Genomic DNA, 16,731 nt, shown 5'->3' with positions numbered 1-16,731 from the left:
AGAAAAGTTGACAGTTGCTAAAGCTCGTAACGCATAAAATATAATACTATATTGAACCAAAAAGTAGAATCCATTTTTTAAATAACTTTCCAATATTAATGAATATTTTTAATATAATTTAAACATGCTAAAAACAAATTGTTAGTCAAATTTTCATTGTTTTTTGAGGTGGGCGAGAGATTTTTTTAAAGTGCTTAACCCAAGTAAGCCAAGGAAATATAGGGGAGAATTATTAATGCATGTACGCCATGTTTTCATATTTATTATTGTTTGCAGTATTTATTATTCTTGCGAATTGTATTTCTGTGTATTACTTTTCTGTGAAATATTTGTCTAATATAATAACTTTCCTGTTCATTATTATTCCTTACAATGTCTTTCCCAGTTCCCCGTATTTTAATGTCCTGATTTGTATAGTCTTCTTTATATAAATAGTAAATATACTTGAGTTCTACGCAAATACTACTTTATTTTGTCCAATAGTAGCTAACAAATTTACATACAACTATATCTATATAATGTTAGACTGTCAATGTTTTTAAATAGTTCATCCATAGTATCATCCATGTCCCCTTATGTTACCTATACCTGCTGTAAATTATTGGAAAGTGACTTAAGAAATAAAAAGTAAAAACCATATTTTTATGTTGTAATATTGTAAGTAAGAAATTTTGAACTATAGATAGTCAGATAGGTATTTTATTAATAATGCATTATTATAACAAATAAAATACTTTATTATATTGAAGATATTATTTTTAAGATGTGTATATATTTCCATACAGGCTATATTTATCTGCTATTAAAATTTAGAATTTTAGAACAAAAGTATTTACTTAAAATGCTTCATAGCTATTTGATCATTAAGTATATCCAATTTTAAAGAAATTATTAGCACTATGCAGTTTGTATATTATATGACTCAACATATTCTGTGAGAATTTTTTCTCAGTAAAAATTATCATATCACGGTGGTTAAAAAAACATAGTAAAAGAAAGATATGTCCGGCTGTATAAACATTAAAAACACCGACCGTTTTTTTGGTTGATTGATGGGTTTGCGCAACAGTAAATCATAATTATAAAAGTGCCCATAAGCATAAATTTAAAATTACGGGGCGCAGATATATTGGAGGGAGCCCACCCTAACCGAAGATCCGGCAGCCTTTGGTCATTGGGTCAACACTACGCTAACCCTTTTTAGGTAGGGATTTATTTTACAGTACTTTTGAGACCACACCTTTAAAGAAATCAACAGTTTTCAACAACAGGCCTAGGAGCACACTTGGAATTCTTTTTTGAAGTAAGTGAAAATTATTGTTTATTATAAAGAAAATAATATGTTTTTAAATATATAACATATATAATGTATAAAATATTATAATATAATCCACCATGTTTACATAATTTAATATCATTGCAAAAGCACATTTTTAGAAAAAATTTTATTTTGAATAATGCTTAATGTTATTATTTATTGAATTTATACTTTTTTTGAAGGACGATATACATTTTTAATTTCATACTTTAAAGCAAAATTCCAAATAATTATCTTTAGTTAATACTCGTAGGTGTATGTTTTCAATGTTTTGATAAGCGGAATAGTAGAATAATATTTTTGGAACGTTACTTATTTTCTTCTTCGCTCATATTACTTTTAAATATTTATACGTTTTTTAAATAAAATGAAATTATGTAAATGAAATATTTAGTATTATTATTATTATTGAGTTAATAGGTACGCTTAAACGGATTACCTTGTAATTTGTATACTAAAATAAATGTATAAAATATATTATTTTATGGTAGGTACAATCAATTGGTGTAATATTATTACTTCTACTAGTAGGTTTTTTTAATTAGACAAATAAATAATATCCGAATGTCAAATATTTATCTTAGTAGGTAAATAACTGTAGGATATATAAAATGTACTTTAATTTGGGCATTATATTAGGAATTATTTATTGATAAATCTTAGAATTAATCAGTATTTCAAATTTTATTGTATCATTTATTTTTCATATTTACATAAAGGGTATACAATTTATTAAAAACAACAAACAACCCACTTTTAATAAATTAATATATTAAAGTCGTTCAAATAGTTATACTTATGTGTAATCTGTACCTAAAAAATATGCGAAGTGTTTATTAAAATTACACCTTATAGAAAATATAACTACCATAGTAAATAATAATTATTAATATTATTGGTATTAGTTATAGGCTTATGGCTACACAAGTAGTTTTATAATAAATATTTTTTATACAGAAGTATAATTTATCATTAGTTATAGATAATACCTCCCAGTTAAAACTATAAATAATAAGAATATAAATGTATTACTTAGCATAGATTCCTAGATATAAGTTCATAAATTATATTTTTAATTATTACAGTTTAAATAATCATCATTTCCATACAAGATTTCAGAATTATTTTTTAAACTAACTTTTGTCACATTTGTATAATAAAAAAAAATTATACATTTTAGTATAAATAATTATTTAATGTTTAAAAATTGATTAGGTCTGTTTTTTTAATGCATTAATTATAGTTATTAATAGTTATAATAGTATTACTAGGTATTAAAGTTTACTTTATTTTTATTTTCGTTAATATATTATTAATAATAATTTTTTATTTCAAAATGCATGATTATTTCATACTGTGATAGTTTAAGTTTTCCAAAATATTAATTAAAATAATTAAATTTATTTGAGATATTTAGGTACATAAATAATATAGAAAAATTTGTTTAGTTGATAAAGTATGTACCTACCTATTTAAATAATTAGTATAAAACACGATATTTTATTAACGATTTGTGATAAATCTTTGTTAGCGGATTTCTTTTATTTCAAATACTTGTAGTAGCTCTACCTATATAGATGTATTTATTATTTTTGACTTATGTTTTATTTATTATAATATTTTGTATAAGTATATTATATTAATATTGTTTTATATATTTATATGTACATTATACATATTAATATAATAAATTAAATATAAGCTACGAGATTAAAAAAAAAATACTTCAATTATTTAAATAATATTATTGCACACTAACACAAAATTAATAAATTATTTTTTGGAAAATAAGTTTGCTTTTTAGTATTATTATTATTATTATTTGTAATAGGGGTATTTACTTTGATTTTATTGTGTTACTCGTCAATAGCAGTTATTAAATTGTTCCGTGTATAAGTTACATAAACGTGTTTGACGAGTATTTTTTTTAAATCGGAAATAATATAGAGTATTCTAGTCTGAATTAAAAACATCTATAATACCAAACTTACATTCATGAAATATTGAATCCCTCGTGTGGGGTATCGGCCAAACAGGATATGTATGTGAATATTAGTCGTAAGGGGTCAAAGGTGTGAAAAACGGAAATCGAACCAGTACTGAATATTCCGGTTCAGGATCGTCGTAATGGTTATTACCGATGACATATTCTCCCTAAAATCGCTGAACGTCATTGTTATGAGGGATATTCGGCTGGGAATCGAATCCTGTATTTCAGGTTATAATAAGACGCTATCGGAAAGTAGTTTGAATATCGAGTACGTATTATATATTGTATAGAAGACGGCAATAAACTGATTTATTATAATCTTGCAATAATAATAGTAATAATTTTGAGTTTAAACTTATCCTGGTTTTCCTACCAATTCGAGTAAAGCGAAAAACACAATTCAAAACAATATTTAGACATTTTACAATTTCCAAAAGGTTTTTTATTTATTCGTCAGCCAACCTAAGTCTTGCAAAGTCTTCAAACACGATATTGTCTTCGTCATCATCACCAAAGCTCTTTTGATATTTCATTCTGTCCGAACTTTTGGTCTTCTTCAGTACTCCTTTTTGTGGTTGCTTAGGCGCACTCCAATCTTCGGATGCTGAAGTTAAAAATTTTTTTTTTTTTTTATTAATTCATACAAAACGAACGCTGAACACATTATTTACTTGGATTTGGGTGCATAAGTTTGAATGGTACGTCGGTAACGAGTTCGCCTCCCAGAGTACCGCAGTTCAACTTAACTCTGACCGAATATGAAATGACTATACCAGTTTGGTCACTAGGACCTTTACCTTCCGATATCAATGTAGACGATGCCAAATTAACGTCGTCGTCCTATAGTGTATATTGCACGCATTTAATTCAATGTACGCCAACGTGTTGAAAATATTTTGTACCTTAAGATGCCCGTCTAATGCAATGCCTCTTCTGTCTTTATTGCTGGACGCTAGTGGGACTAAATAGAATTGTTTAGTAAAAGCGGCTCCCGGTGTTATAGGACAACCTTCTCGAGTTTCCAAGCTAGCGACAAACTTAGAAAACTGTGCGTTGACCATTGTAATTTCGGTATGTTGAACCACGTATACCTAGATATAATTATAATTTATAATAACAATAGTTCATAGTATAATTAAAATGAAATAATAACATTAAATTAAAATAATATTATGGTGTATAATGTTGTAATACACGTATTTAATATTATTATTTATTTATAAAATTAAAAAATAATTATTTTAATAAATTATGATTAAGTATTTTTATGATTTATGATAATAGAATAATGCCTGTTGTAATTTTTATAAGCTAATTTGTCTTACCTTAATATTTTTTACGGACTTTCTCGAGCTGTTACTTATGACAAGCGTAGCAATGACTTTTTCGCCGTGATAATATATTTCCCTGTCCAATGTGACTTCCAAACTAATTTTTCCGTGAGAAAACGTGAATCCTTTGCTAATTAGTGAACTTGGTAATCTTTGACCTCTTGTTGATGGAGCGTATTGTAACTGAGTATTTACACATTTATATGTTAAATTTACTAATTTTGAAAAATACATACCTTTTTAATAGCTAGCACGATAGATGATCTTTGATTTCCTCTGTCGTCTTCTCTGTCCGATACATAAGTTCGGATACTATATTCAACTCCAAGTGGTTTTCCATTATCATCGTCACCTGGCTGCAGGGTCACCGAAGATGGGGAATTTGGAGGGAAGTTGAACATGAATGGAAATGCATTAGAGCTACCAAATTTTTTCACCAATTTTTTTTGTATTGGAGTTAATTCTGTGATTTCTTTTATCGGTGGAACAACTTGACTACACGCCAATACCATTTCTTTACTAAATTTTACACCCATTACTTCATCTTCATCTCGACCGTATCTGTAAGTCGTGGAAACCTGAAAAAAACCATTATTTAGATTGTAATAATTTATAAAATATGATATTCATTACCATCCCAAAAACTTTTCGTCCTTGTAAATAGTCATTTTCGACTACAATAACGCCATCAATTGGATCTACACTATCTAAGTGGTCAATGAAATCTCGTTTACTGACGTATATAGTGACTTTTCCTAAAAATAATAATTAAGTGTTCGAATAAAAATTAATTAATTGTTTTTTGTTGACATTGATTTACCATTTGGCGTAGTTTTTTTAAAAACTTTTAGCGTTGCTATAAAATAAAGAAATAATAAAGGTATCATAATTTATGATGAAATAAAAATACAAAACACTTGAGTCGAGGGTCTGGTTGAATGTGACCCGTCTAATGTCGGACTAAACAGTTGATCGATGTTACTCAAGCTCCCCCGTAGGGTTTCTTTTTTACAATTATATCGTCATAAGGTAATTGGATTAAATGAAGACCCGGAAGTTCTTTGATATTTTGTCACTGCAAAAAATGTCTTCGTTAAAATTCCAAAGCAGTAAAGTTTTTCTAAAAACCATCGATTTCTTATCCTATTCAAGAAGCCCTTTTAAACTACTTTACATAAAACTGTTGACCTGATTTGTATGTATATTTTCATAATTTTTAAAATATTGGTGTATTTATTATAATTTTTAATAACTTACATAAGTTTTTTGGACTGATGATGAGATTAATCTTAGTAATGCAGCATTTATTTATTTTTTTTTTTTTTAAATAAACTGATATAAGAAATAAAAAATTATTTAAATATTTTTCATAACTCTTACTACGTAAAAATAAAATATTTAAGTAATAAAATATGTTGATTCTATAATAATTAATTCGGTAGGTAGTCAATAATAAAATATTCAAACGAAATCATATTTAAAATTAAGTTTACGAAGCCATAGATTAGTTGTAATAAATTAATTAGGTACCAAGGTATTTAATCAACTAAACTAAGGTCTAAGATTAAATATCAAAGTAAAAGTGATAACAGCCCTAGTAGGGTACAGACTACTGAGAAAACTAAATGGAATTATTATATTTTTATTTTATTTAGCTCGTCTTAGTACAATGGTTCCTAATTTCTATTCTACGCCCCCTTTGTAGGTTTTCAAAAATCCCTACATTGTAAAATAAAAACAATTTAATAAATAACATTTTACTTCGTAATGACTGTTTGTGCGTTGCGCCTTTCCAGTAATGTTTATACGCCTCCTCCAGGTTGGAAAGCACTGTCTTAGTACTAGCGTTTTTATATTTTAATTATTATACATTACAAATCAAATAAAAATAATTTCACCATTAAATTATTACAAATTCAAATATGATTATGAAACAGTTTTTAATAAATTACCTGAAAATAGTCTAAATTTGATTGAAAAATAGTATAATTTTAAATTTCATCAATAATTCTGAAAATGTTTAAAAATGACCTATCCAAAATATCACTAATCGATTTATAAATTTTTTTAAACCAGTAGATATGTTCCGGAATAAACTTATTTAATATTTTTGAACTAAATTTCAACTCCAAAAAAAATATTGACTGAAAATATAAATGGCCCTCTTAGAATATTTTTAATTAATAGGGTTACATGGATATTTTTGAGCACACCCACAAAAAAGTTAACATAAAAGAATTAAAAATATATTTATCATTATAAAACCTAGTTTTTCGATCTAAATATAATTTTTGCGTAATTAAAACTATGTGTAAATATTTGGTATGATATATTACTTATGAATTTAATAATTTTAACCGTAATATTATTGTCTGTTCGATGTTCGTGTAAAGTTGACTCGGTAACTATATTATATTATAATCAATATCTATCATCATATTATTACCTATTTATTTACACTAAATCTACCGCGAAAGCTTCATCAGATATTTAAAACTTTAAAAGGGAATGGTGTATTGGTGTTTACCGTGACCTTTTGCAAAAATAATTGCCTAGCGTGCCTAAGTACACCTACCAAATGTCACCAATGGGTGGCTTCTCTGACAATACAAATACATGGCTAGTGTTTTAAATTATTTTTATGTTTATAATTCGCTTGTAACTCTTGTGTACGAAAAATAAATATAAAATGTATGTTTACAGTTAGACATCACTTACGAAATAATTTTAGTAATTCAATTATTTAAATTATGTAATGTACGATGTATGACAATGTGTTGATAATTGCACATTCAGCAGTATAATATATAGTATGTACCTATAATTATTGTATATTGTACATTCTTAGTTTCACTTTTATCAAATTTCACATATTCAAATAATAAAATTGTATTTCAAATCTAAAATGCCATTAATTCATTTTTGATGGGCTCATATTACATTTTAAAATAGTTTATAAATGGACAAAGATTTAAAAGACAATTTAAAAAAAATAATGTTTTTATATTAATTGTTTTATTAATTATTACCATAAATAATATCATATTATATTATAATGCAGTTTAAGCTAGTTAGGTTTTTAGCCTGGGTATTTAATTATTCAATTCAGTGTATATTTCATAAATAACTGTAGCCGTGCATAGGTATTTTAGTATATTATTGTTGTTTTTACGCCTATTCGTCTTATCATAAGTTATTAGTTAATTTTAATATAATTATGTGATTTTTATATTATTTAAATTTATTTTACAAATGAATCGAAACTATTGAAAAATAAATAGTGTAATAAATGTAGCTATACACAAGTAAAACAACAAAATCGTATATAGTTTAATCAACGGAATTAAATATCGCATGTATAGTATTTAATTATTATTAATCGTTCTCATTTAAGTTAACATTATAATGTTTTCAGATTTAAGTACCGATGACTACTTTTAAAACCGAAAACCGACACGGGTATTCGGTAAAATTTTCACCGAATCGATCAAATCTCCTAGCCATAGCCACGTCACAGTATTACGGGTTTAAAGGCGGCGGAACGTTGTTTTTGGTGTCGTATGATGAAGACAGATGTCTGATAAGCAAAAAACATGAAATGCATTGGGACGACGGATTATTCGATGTGGTGTGGAGCAGATCGGTGCACAGCTTACTGGTGACGGGCAGCGGAGACGGATCCGTGCAGATGTGGAATTATAAATATCCTCAAGTAATACTTAATTTATATTTATTCATTTAATCAACAACAATAATTTTAAATTTAACATAATGCAATGCTAATATATCGGTTGTCCGACAGAAACCCGTAAGAACGTTTAATGAACACAAGAAAGAAGTGTGCGGTGTAGACTGGTGTCAAAACTCCATAGACGATTTTTTGTTATCCGCGTCATGGGACTGTTCGGTAAAACTTGTACGTACATAAAATAAAATATATATATACCTAAGCGTTTCCGGTACAACAATGGTGCTGTTTCTTATGTTGTTAATATTATAATTATATTATTTTTTTTTTTACAGTGGGATCCCAACAAGTATTGTTCGCTGACAACGTACAAGGGACACGACAGACTGGTTTACGAAGCCAAATGGTCTCCGTTCTTGTCTTCGTGTTTTGCGTCGGTTTCAGGTAGGATAAAATAATTCGTTATTATGAAGTGCCTATAATATATGTACATGCGAATGGGTATTTATGTTTTCCGCCTAAAAAGTGACCCTCGTGCGTTATCTTTATGTTCGATTTCCACAAAAAAAAAAAAAAAAATTAAAAAATACAAGTAATAATTTATTGTTTTAGATATTTTTTGAGACGATTTTATATCCTGTATATCACATCACTGCCATAAAAGATTTATCAGGAGTGTTACCGCGAATGCTGACGAAAGCTATTTGGTTAGTCAACGTTAGCGAAAAATTATTTATTGAATTTTAGTTAATTACTTAACTAAATTGTATTTTATTGTATAATGTCTGAAAACATTGAAAAGACAACGAGATAACGATTAACGAGTAATGGCGGGCATATTATGTTCATTAGTAAATTACAAACATTTTAAGTTTAACCGAGCGTATACATCTCAATATTGTATTAAGCGGTATAGATGTAACGAAAAAACTTTAAATAAGTCTAAATAAAGTCATAAACTTTTAATTAAGAATATTATGTGATCTGTATACTTTTCATTTTATAATTTAATGTATTTCGATCTAAAAAGTATGATGTTGTTGTGATATTATAGAGACTAGTGAAGTGTGGCAATGTGATGAGCGTATATCGTAATCATTTAGATTCAAGAGTCTTAACAAAATTTATAAAATAATAAATTGACTAATTTTGGCGGAAAACAATAATGGCGTTAACGGTCGCGGGTCACTTTGGCTAAAATCGATCGAAATTATTTGGATAAGTTTTTGAAATCTGTTAATTTGGTAATTATTTTGATTTTATTAAAAAGGAGACGGGATGTTGGACATCTGGGACTGTTCGTCACCGCTGCGGCCGAGCGTCAAGATAAATGCACATCAAGCGGAGATTTTGAGCTGTTCGTGGAACCAATTTTACCCGTTCGTATTGGCCACCGGCGGGGCCGAAGGACTGATCAGAATATGGGACATTCGGAAATTGTTAACGCCGATATTCCAGCTCGAGGTCGGTATACGCAAACGGTGTAATATACATCGCGATAAAACGCGAATTCGTCATTTTGAGTTTTGAACGAGTTCGTTTTTTTTTTTGCCGATTGCAGGGTTGCCAGGACGCTGTGAAGCGAGTTCAGTGTTCGCCTCATCACTGGTCCGTTTTGGTTTCGGCGTCATACGATTGCACGACAAAGTACAAAAAAATTACATTTTATTTTTTTTTCTTTATAAGACAATACTATAATAATAATAAAAAATATTTCGTAAATTTATGAAAACAAAAATAGTGGAATGTGAACGCTGCCATCGTCGCACGTTACAGTACAATTATTATATTATCATCATTACAATTAATTAATACTATAACACTAATAATAATCAATATAATATTATTATAAAATAATAATATGTCGTGCGCGTATAATAATATAATATAATTCGATCAATCATTATTATTATAATCATGTATTTAGGATATGGGATTACGGTGTGTCGTCGGAACCGAGTCAGAGCCACCAAAACCATTCCGACTACGTGTACGGTCTGGACATGAGCGCCGACCGGGACGGATTGATGGCCGACTGCGGTTGGGACGCCGAGGCGCGCGTGTTCCGGGTCTGAGATGCAGCGACGACGACGACGACCGCGCCGCCGTCCGTCCACTGCGGCCGCACGTCATGCATGTTTTGTTTACTGGTCGTAAGCTTGGTAGATGATTGGCGGAGAGTTGGTCGGCGCCGTTGCGTAGCCCAAAGCGCTGGCTTTGTGGCCGGCCTGCGGCCTGGGTGCAGCGAATCGGTGTGCGGCCGGCGCTTGCTTGACCTGTTGCGGAGGACTGCGATAATAACCGGAGATCGGGTCGGCCGGTTGCGCCGCGGATTCGGGTTCGCTAGCCTGTGTGAGGGGATCGAAAATAAAATTAGCAAATTGTCAACTACGTTTGTATAATTATTACTTATATTCATATTAATATTATTGTTATATCGCGACATCGGTTAGGACCGATGACCGTTAATTGTTAACTTATTTATACACACATATATTATACTACCTAAAATATTGTTATTATCGTTTATAATATTATTATTATTATTATCATTATATCGTTTTTTATTGTGAGGTTTTAAAAAAAAAAAAAAAATTGATTGTTATTGTGCGCCGCAGTGACGACGTGTTTGACGAGAGGGTGAGAATCACTATACGCTTACTGCAGTTGCGGGGATTTGATTACCTTATATTTTAATTATTCATTTAAAATATTAGGCATATGTATTTTTATAAAACTGTGAAATTAGAGAACTGTATAAGATAAAAATTATCGTTTGAAAAATAAAAAATAAATAAAAGGAGTTAGAGAAGTCGTTTAATGATTGCGGAGCGAAGGGTCTCTATATCAAAAAAAAAAAAAAAAACGTATTGAACAAATCATTATTTTAATCTCTCCCTCGTTCGCGAACGATCGAGTTACGACGTCAAAAATCTTTCCCTACCGCGCGTGCCTTTGAAATCGAATTTGTACTACGCACCTGCACTGTTATGTATTGTGGTTGCTGGGCCTTCCTTTCTGGCAATCTGTATTGAGGTGCTGGCGATGCGGTTTGTGGTGCTGGAGTGGGTATCTTAACATGGATGTTGGTCGGCTCTCGGCTAACTTCGGCTTTGAATCCCTATATTAATTATTAATCGAATAGTTAGAATATGCGTCCGGTGTGATCGATATTATGTATAGGGTATACGTCTTGTTGTATTGTGCTCATGCTTACTTGACAATATATACTATGATGTTCGTTGCAAAATCTTATAATTTATTACGATTGTATTAGGTACAATACGATTTTTATACGAAACATTTTGAGTTGAAGTTAAAAATTTCAATCACTATAGTTGATGTACATAACAACGTTACACATTATACATCCAAGCTTAGTTAATATTATGTAGAAATGTACGTTTACGGAAAGTCCTAACTCTTAAAAATTTACATTTATAAAATAAATCGCCATTACTTTCTTTTTATTAACTAGGTAATCAAAATTAATGTCCTATACGTGTCATGATGTATTTAAATTGAGTATTCGTCGTGATATGTAAAATATGCTGCTAAATATTTAATAGATACGAATGAATTCGATACGACAAATAGATAAACGTTTTACATTGACAAATTTAACAACAAAATTAAAATGAGCGTTTTCAAATCATTAATAAAACATGTCTGTATAATTAATGGACTATGGACTTGTATTATGTCATTGTGATTATGTTATGAAAAGACGGTATTTACAAAAATACCATCGATTAAAAACGAGAAAAAAACGTTAATTTCTTATCGATATTCATTATTTAAATCATGCTCGTTTGAATATAATTATCTTAAATTTTCAATAAACCGAAAATATATGTAGGACATATAGGTAATAAATATGTTAGTTTATCAGGCATACCTCTTCGGGATCGGCAGTGTATGTGACTGTACGGATAAATCCATCTGAATCTACGACGCTGTAACTTCCAGAAATCTTTTCACCGTCTCTCTGCTCTTTGCGGTTGTGGTAGTTGGTTGACTCGTCGTCGCTGATGTCGAACGAAAACTGGTACTGAGCATTGGGCTATAATAAAAAATGCATAATTATTCGTTATAATTTTAAAAAATGAAATTGAAATAAATTATTAAAATTATTTTAATTTTATATTAATCGTGTTGTAATATTATGTATAAAATTATTAGGATCATTAATGAATAATAATAAGAAATAATACAACAACACAATTAATAAAATTAATCAATAAACATTAACTAACATTATGATTGAATGATTTCAGTTCAAAAATATCAGTGCGATATATCTATAGATGCATTTAGAACTTCGTCTATGACGCCTCAAAATATAACTAAAGATAATTTTTGTACACACTGAAGTCTAATAAGTGATTGGTAATCATTTCATTGTATAATCTAATTTTCTTTTGCTTAAATATATTCTACTAGTTCATCGTGTAAAGTAAAAATCCTATTATCTAAAAGCCCATAATCTTTATAACATGTTTTTAAATTTCATTTAAAAATTAAAAGTATAAGTTGTAATATTTCAAAAATGTTTTGCGATTTAAAATAATATGTTATGTATCTACTGATTAATTATTTATTATATTTATCTAACGACAATATTAATGATAAATTATTATTGCTATTTTGTTTAACTAACTATACGCAAACACAGCATTGTTACAATAACCATTATTCAAAGTCTTCGAACTAACGGACTAAGGAAAATTTTAAATTACCATCAACTCATGCCGATAATAGTAGTAACATTATCTGTTGGGTCACAATTATACACGTAAGCGTTTCTAAAGTTTCTTCATTGCCTACACATTGGTTGTTACAATTTGTCTGTTGTGAAACAAAAGTGAACGTCTTCTCATTTTCTGCACGCACGGTACGGATTTAATGATCGTCTAGATCCAGAGCCACTGCTTAGCTTTGATGTTACGCAACCGATACGGTCGGGTTAAATCGTGACAACTGTACTCCCGTGCACATGTCCGGTAATAATTTAAATTTTATTATTTCAATATATCTTTATACATATATATATATATATATTCACATGCGCCTATAGCTATATAGACAATAATACACATCGGAGTTATAATAAACCCTAGAAAATATTTCGTAACACTCTTAGTAATCTACATAATAAGTCTAAAACATTATGATCTCCTGCTATAACTACTTTCTAATAACGATAAATTATTTATTTATTTGTTTTTTAATTTTTTGTTACATCGTAACTGGATCAAGTTTTTCGACCCAGTCGCCCCCGCGAGTTACACACTTTCGAGTTTCGATAAGTGTATTACATACAGTATTTTTCTTTCCTGTGCAATATATAATATATTATATTGTATCCTGCATAATAACGAAAGAAAGTTATATAAGTGACCATAGAATAGCCGATTGAATAACTGTCTATATCAATATGATTATGGAGATTTAATTTTAGAAAAATATATCGATATGACTTTCTTAGACTTATATCACTAGTAAAAAAGTTTAAATTATTCATCTACAATAATTATGTACACAATACTACGTGTTAGTATATAGTATTATATAATATAAGATCGTATATTTGTATCCATCTAACTTATACATTTATACTATAATATATAATATTATTTTAATATCCTTTTTAAAACATGTATTTTATAATATACAGAAATATAAGTGTTTTTTTTTTTTAAATTTTTAATTCTTAAATATATCATTGTTACAATGTTATGATAGTATAACATAATAATGTATTTACTTTACGAATAATGTTTCAAGTGTTTAAGTAAAATTTATAAAGTTGAACAAATAACAACAATTAATAAAGTATTTAAATGTATTATTATGTTAAGACAGTTATATTAATATTTTTAAGACATTTAAAAAACAACTGTTCGAATTTAATTAATCAAATTGATTCGTAATAAAAATAATCGAAAAATGTTATGTTTTTGTGGGATTTTTGACTGAATATTTTAAATTTAACTATCCTTATAATACAGTATAATATATTATATTGTATGATCGTAATTTAAAATTATAGCTGCCTAAGTGATATTATTTTATAGGGATCTATTTATTTAATATAATTTATATGTCAAAAACATTTTTACATTCCCATACTCAATTTTTTTTTAAATATATTATTATGTTAATGAGATGTCGCTTTCAGTCAGTATATTTATATTTTATTATCATATTATTATATCGAAAAGTAAAATCACTTACGTTATTGTCGTTTTCCTCGTCTTCCGGTTTTTCGGGCTTGTTCTGATACTTCGGCTTAGTCAGGGCCTTTGGGCGTGGTGCTTGTGGTCGGGCAGACGGCTGGTACTGTTGTTCCGGTTGTTGGTACTCTTCCGGTTGCTGGTAGGTCTGAGGTAACTGGTACGCGGCGGGCTGCGGTTGGTATGCGGCGGGCTGTGGTTGGTATGCGGCGGGCTGTGGCTGGTAAGCAGCGGGCTGTGGTTGGTAAGCGGCTGGCTGTTGGTAAGCTGGTCGCGGTGATGCCGCAGCCGGTTGTTGGTAAGCTGCGCCGCCGGCCGGGACCACCTGCAGAAGTACGGGTCTGCGGATCGGTTGGCCCTTTTCAGTCTGCTGTTGAGCTATGTACCTGGCATACTCCTCCTGAGTGACTGGCATAGACACCGCAACAGCCGCGATTCCGGCTACCAGAAGACACTGCAAAACGAATTATACTGATAAATTAAAATATTCGTCGGACGACGACAAATCGAAGGCCGAAGAAGTGACTGCAGAAGTAAAAACGTATATAGACACTGCGCAAAGGAGTGCATCGACGAAACCTGCAGACGAGACGCGATCGAGAGTGCAATAGATTGTCGTTAGGTTATTGGATAGCGGCATAGCGCAATGGGGGGCGAACGTCACTTCTGCAGTCGTCGACACGTACACCTGAACAGTAAAATGAATATGACTTACCTGTGCGATCATCATTTTGAACGCGAGGGAAAAATGACGGAACGGATGCGAGACGAAATATACGGCGACGAAAAACTCCAAGAAAACCAATCGAACGACTCACAATAATATCGTCACACCGGTGTGGAACTGCGGTGCCAGTGAGTGAATGGTCCGACGATGACAGATCCTCCGATTTATATAGGTACGTGGTCTCGACTCGCGGCGGTCTGCGAGGCCCGTCGATATAGTGCGTTCACGACTTTATGTTCCCACTTTCCGCCGTCCGCAGTCGGGCGTCCCCGCGAAGTTGAACCGACACGGATTAGAAAGTGGTCCACCGTTTCAACAATGATGTTCGGGTGGACCTGAAAATATGAGAAGGAACATAACGCCCCCGAGGATAGGTCGCCATACGTAATTTTCACAATTACGTTACAAAATAATCGACCGTTATTGTGTCAAGACCCTATCCACCCTCAAATAACCGCATGTACAAATACCTCGTGTTTAAACAGAAAGAAAACAATTATTGTGTTGTGCGCCGTTGTTTGGATTAAAACAGTTACATTATTATTATTTTTTTTTTATTTTTAGCGATTGGGTTTTAGATATAATATATAAAATATCTCGTATACTATATATTAAAATTAATGACTAACCTGTTTCGTTGTATAATCGGAAATTTTAAATCGTTCAAAAAACTAATTTAATTGTTCAATATTATAAGTCTCTCCTATACCTATGTAACACTCATATTTTATTCATAATATTGTTTAAATTTTTTTTTTTTTTTTTGATTATATTATATTAACCACTATTCACTGACAATATAAATAATAACAGTAATATATATTATATAGGTATATAATTTAAAGGTACTTTTTAAATGAAGATAGTCGATAACTAATTTTTAAATCATACAGTTTTATGAAAATAGAATAAGCACAAATTCATATTTTATGTAATAAAATACAATTGCTACATATTGTATTAGACCTATAATTACATAATCTATTGGAAATTTTGTGAAACATTAAATTATTAAATGTTTACTTTTTAGATTTTTATTTGCTTGCACCAATTTTAAATTACAATCACTGATAATAATTATATGAAAATATATTTGCTTACCATACTTGAATATTATGTGTAACATAAAGAATATAATATTAAAAATAAATAAACTATAGCTCCTATTATAATATTATAGTAGAAATAAAATAATGCATATTTAAAGTTTTATTTTAACTCGATCGGAAATATTAACTGTTGAAACTTGAAATGAAAGTATTATTGTTTATCGTTATAATACATTATATAATGTCTACCTTATACTGTATCACTGTAGGTATGTATATATATATATATTATATATGTATAATGTATACATACATGATACATAAAAGAATTGAAAATTAAAATCATTATGTTCATAGTTTAATAATGATATATAATATTATAGTAATCGGCA

General features: G+C 29.6%; 3 protein-coding genes across 6 annotated transcripts; 1 reads left to right on the top strand and 2 right to left on the bottom strand.

Moving 5' to 3' along the window:
- Nucleotides 1-779: 779 nt before the first annotated feature.
- LOC114124475 (peroxisomal targeting signal 2 receptor) lies at nucleotides 780-11,130 on the top strand. 4 transcript variants are annotated; one of them, XM_050201413.1, is made up of 6 exons: nucleotides 780-1,303; nucleotides 8,055-8,351; nucleotides 8,442-8,555; nucleotides 8,663-8,771; nucleotides 9,598-9,791; nucleotides 9,889-11,130. In XM_050201413.1, exons 2-6 carry the CDS (start codon nucleotides 8,067-8,069, stop codon nucleotides 10,054-10,056), a joined length of 870 nt encoding a protein of 289 aa, XP_050057370.1. In that variant the 5' UTR covers nucleotides 780-1,303; nucleotides 8,055-8,066; the 3' UTR covers nucleotides 10,057-11,130. The 4 variants fall into 4 exon arrangements, with proteins under 4 accessions (XP_050057370.1, XP_027843532.2, XP_027843531.2 ...); XM_027987731.2 differs by lacking the exon at nucleotides 780-1,303 and adding an exon at nucleotides 7,284-7,449; XM_027987730.2 differs by lacking the exon at nucleotides 780-1,303 and adding an exon at nucleotides 7,707-7,995.
- On the bottom strand, nucleotides 3,591-5,623 carry LOC114124473 (arrestin homolog). The gene is made up of 7 exons (XM_027987728.2): nucleotides 5,460-5,623; nucleotides 5,273-5,394; nucleotides 4,876-5,217; nucleotides 4,634-4,822; nucleotides 4,211-4,399; nucleotides 3,980-4,148; nucleotides 3,591-3,912 (listed from the first exon to the last, which is right to left on the bottom strand). The coding sequence occupies exons 1-7, from the start codon at nucleotides 5,524-5,526 to the stop codon at nucleotides 3,755-3,757; spliced, it is 1,236 nt and encodes a 411-aa protein (XP_027843529.2). The 5' UTR covers nucleotides 5,527-5,623; the 3' UTR covers nucleotides 3,591-3,754.
- LOC114124474 (cuticle protein 19.8-like) lies at nucleotides 9,976-15,447 on the bottom strand. The gene is made up of 5 exons (XM_027987729.2): nucleotides 15,279-15,447; nucleotides 14,565-15,017; nucleotides 12,226-12,390; nucleotides 11,308-11,448; nucleotides 9,976-10,675 (listed from the first exon to the last, which is right to left on the bottom strand). Exons 1-5 carry the CDS (start codon nucleotides 15,291-15,293, stop codon nucleotides 10,472-10,474), a joined length of 978 nt encoding a protein of 325 aa, XP_027843530.2. The 5' UTR covers nucleotides 15,294-15,447; the 3' UTR covers nucleotides 9,976-10,471.
- Nucleotides 15,448-16,731: the final 1,284 nt, after the last annotated feature.

This window comes from Aphis gossypii, chromosome 2, assembly GCF_020184175.1.
Source record: "Aphis gossypii isolate Hap1 chromosome 2, ASM2018417v2, whole genome shotgun sequence".
Taxonomy (NCBI): Eukaryota; Metazoa; Arthropoda; class Insecta; order Hemiptera; family Aphididae; genus Aphis; species Aphis gossypii.
Note: the sequence above shows the minus strand (reverse complement) of the source record. Positions and strands in the feature narration are given on the sequence as shown.

Coding starts and splice junctions, on each gene's coding strand:
- LOC114124473 (XM_027987728.2), bottom strand. CDS start 5,526: ATGATACCTTTATTATTTCTTTATTTTATAGCAACGCTAAAAGTTTTT. Junction 5,395..5,459: donor TAAAAAAACTACGCCAAATG/GTAAATCAATGT, acceptor TATTATTTTTAG/GAAAAGTCACTATATACGTC. Junction 4,400..4,633: donor AGTCCGTAAAAAATATTAAG/GTAAGACAAATT, acceptor AATTATATCTAG/GTATACGTGGTTCAACATAC.
- LOC114124475 (XM_027987732.2), top strand. CDS start 8,067: ATGACTACTTTTAAAACCGAAAACCGACACGGGTATTCGGTAAAATTT. Junction 9,792..9,888: donor CGCCGATATTCCAGCTCGAG/GTCGGTATACGC, acceptor TGCCGATTGCAG/GGTTGCCAGGACGCTGTGAA. Junction 9,975..10,254: donor TCATACGATTGCACGACAAA/GTACAAAAAAAT, acceptor TCATGTATTTAG/GATATGGGATTACGGTGTGT.
- LOC114124474 (XM_027987729.2), bottom strand. Junction 12,391..14,564: donor ACGAGGAAAACGACAATAAC/GTAAGTGATTTT, acceptor TTTTTATTATAG/CCCAATGCTCAGTACCAGTT. Junction 11,449..12,225: donor ACACTGCCGATCCCGAAGAG/GTATGCCTGATA, acceptor TAATTAATATAG/GGATTCAAAGCCGAAGTTAG.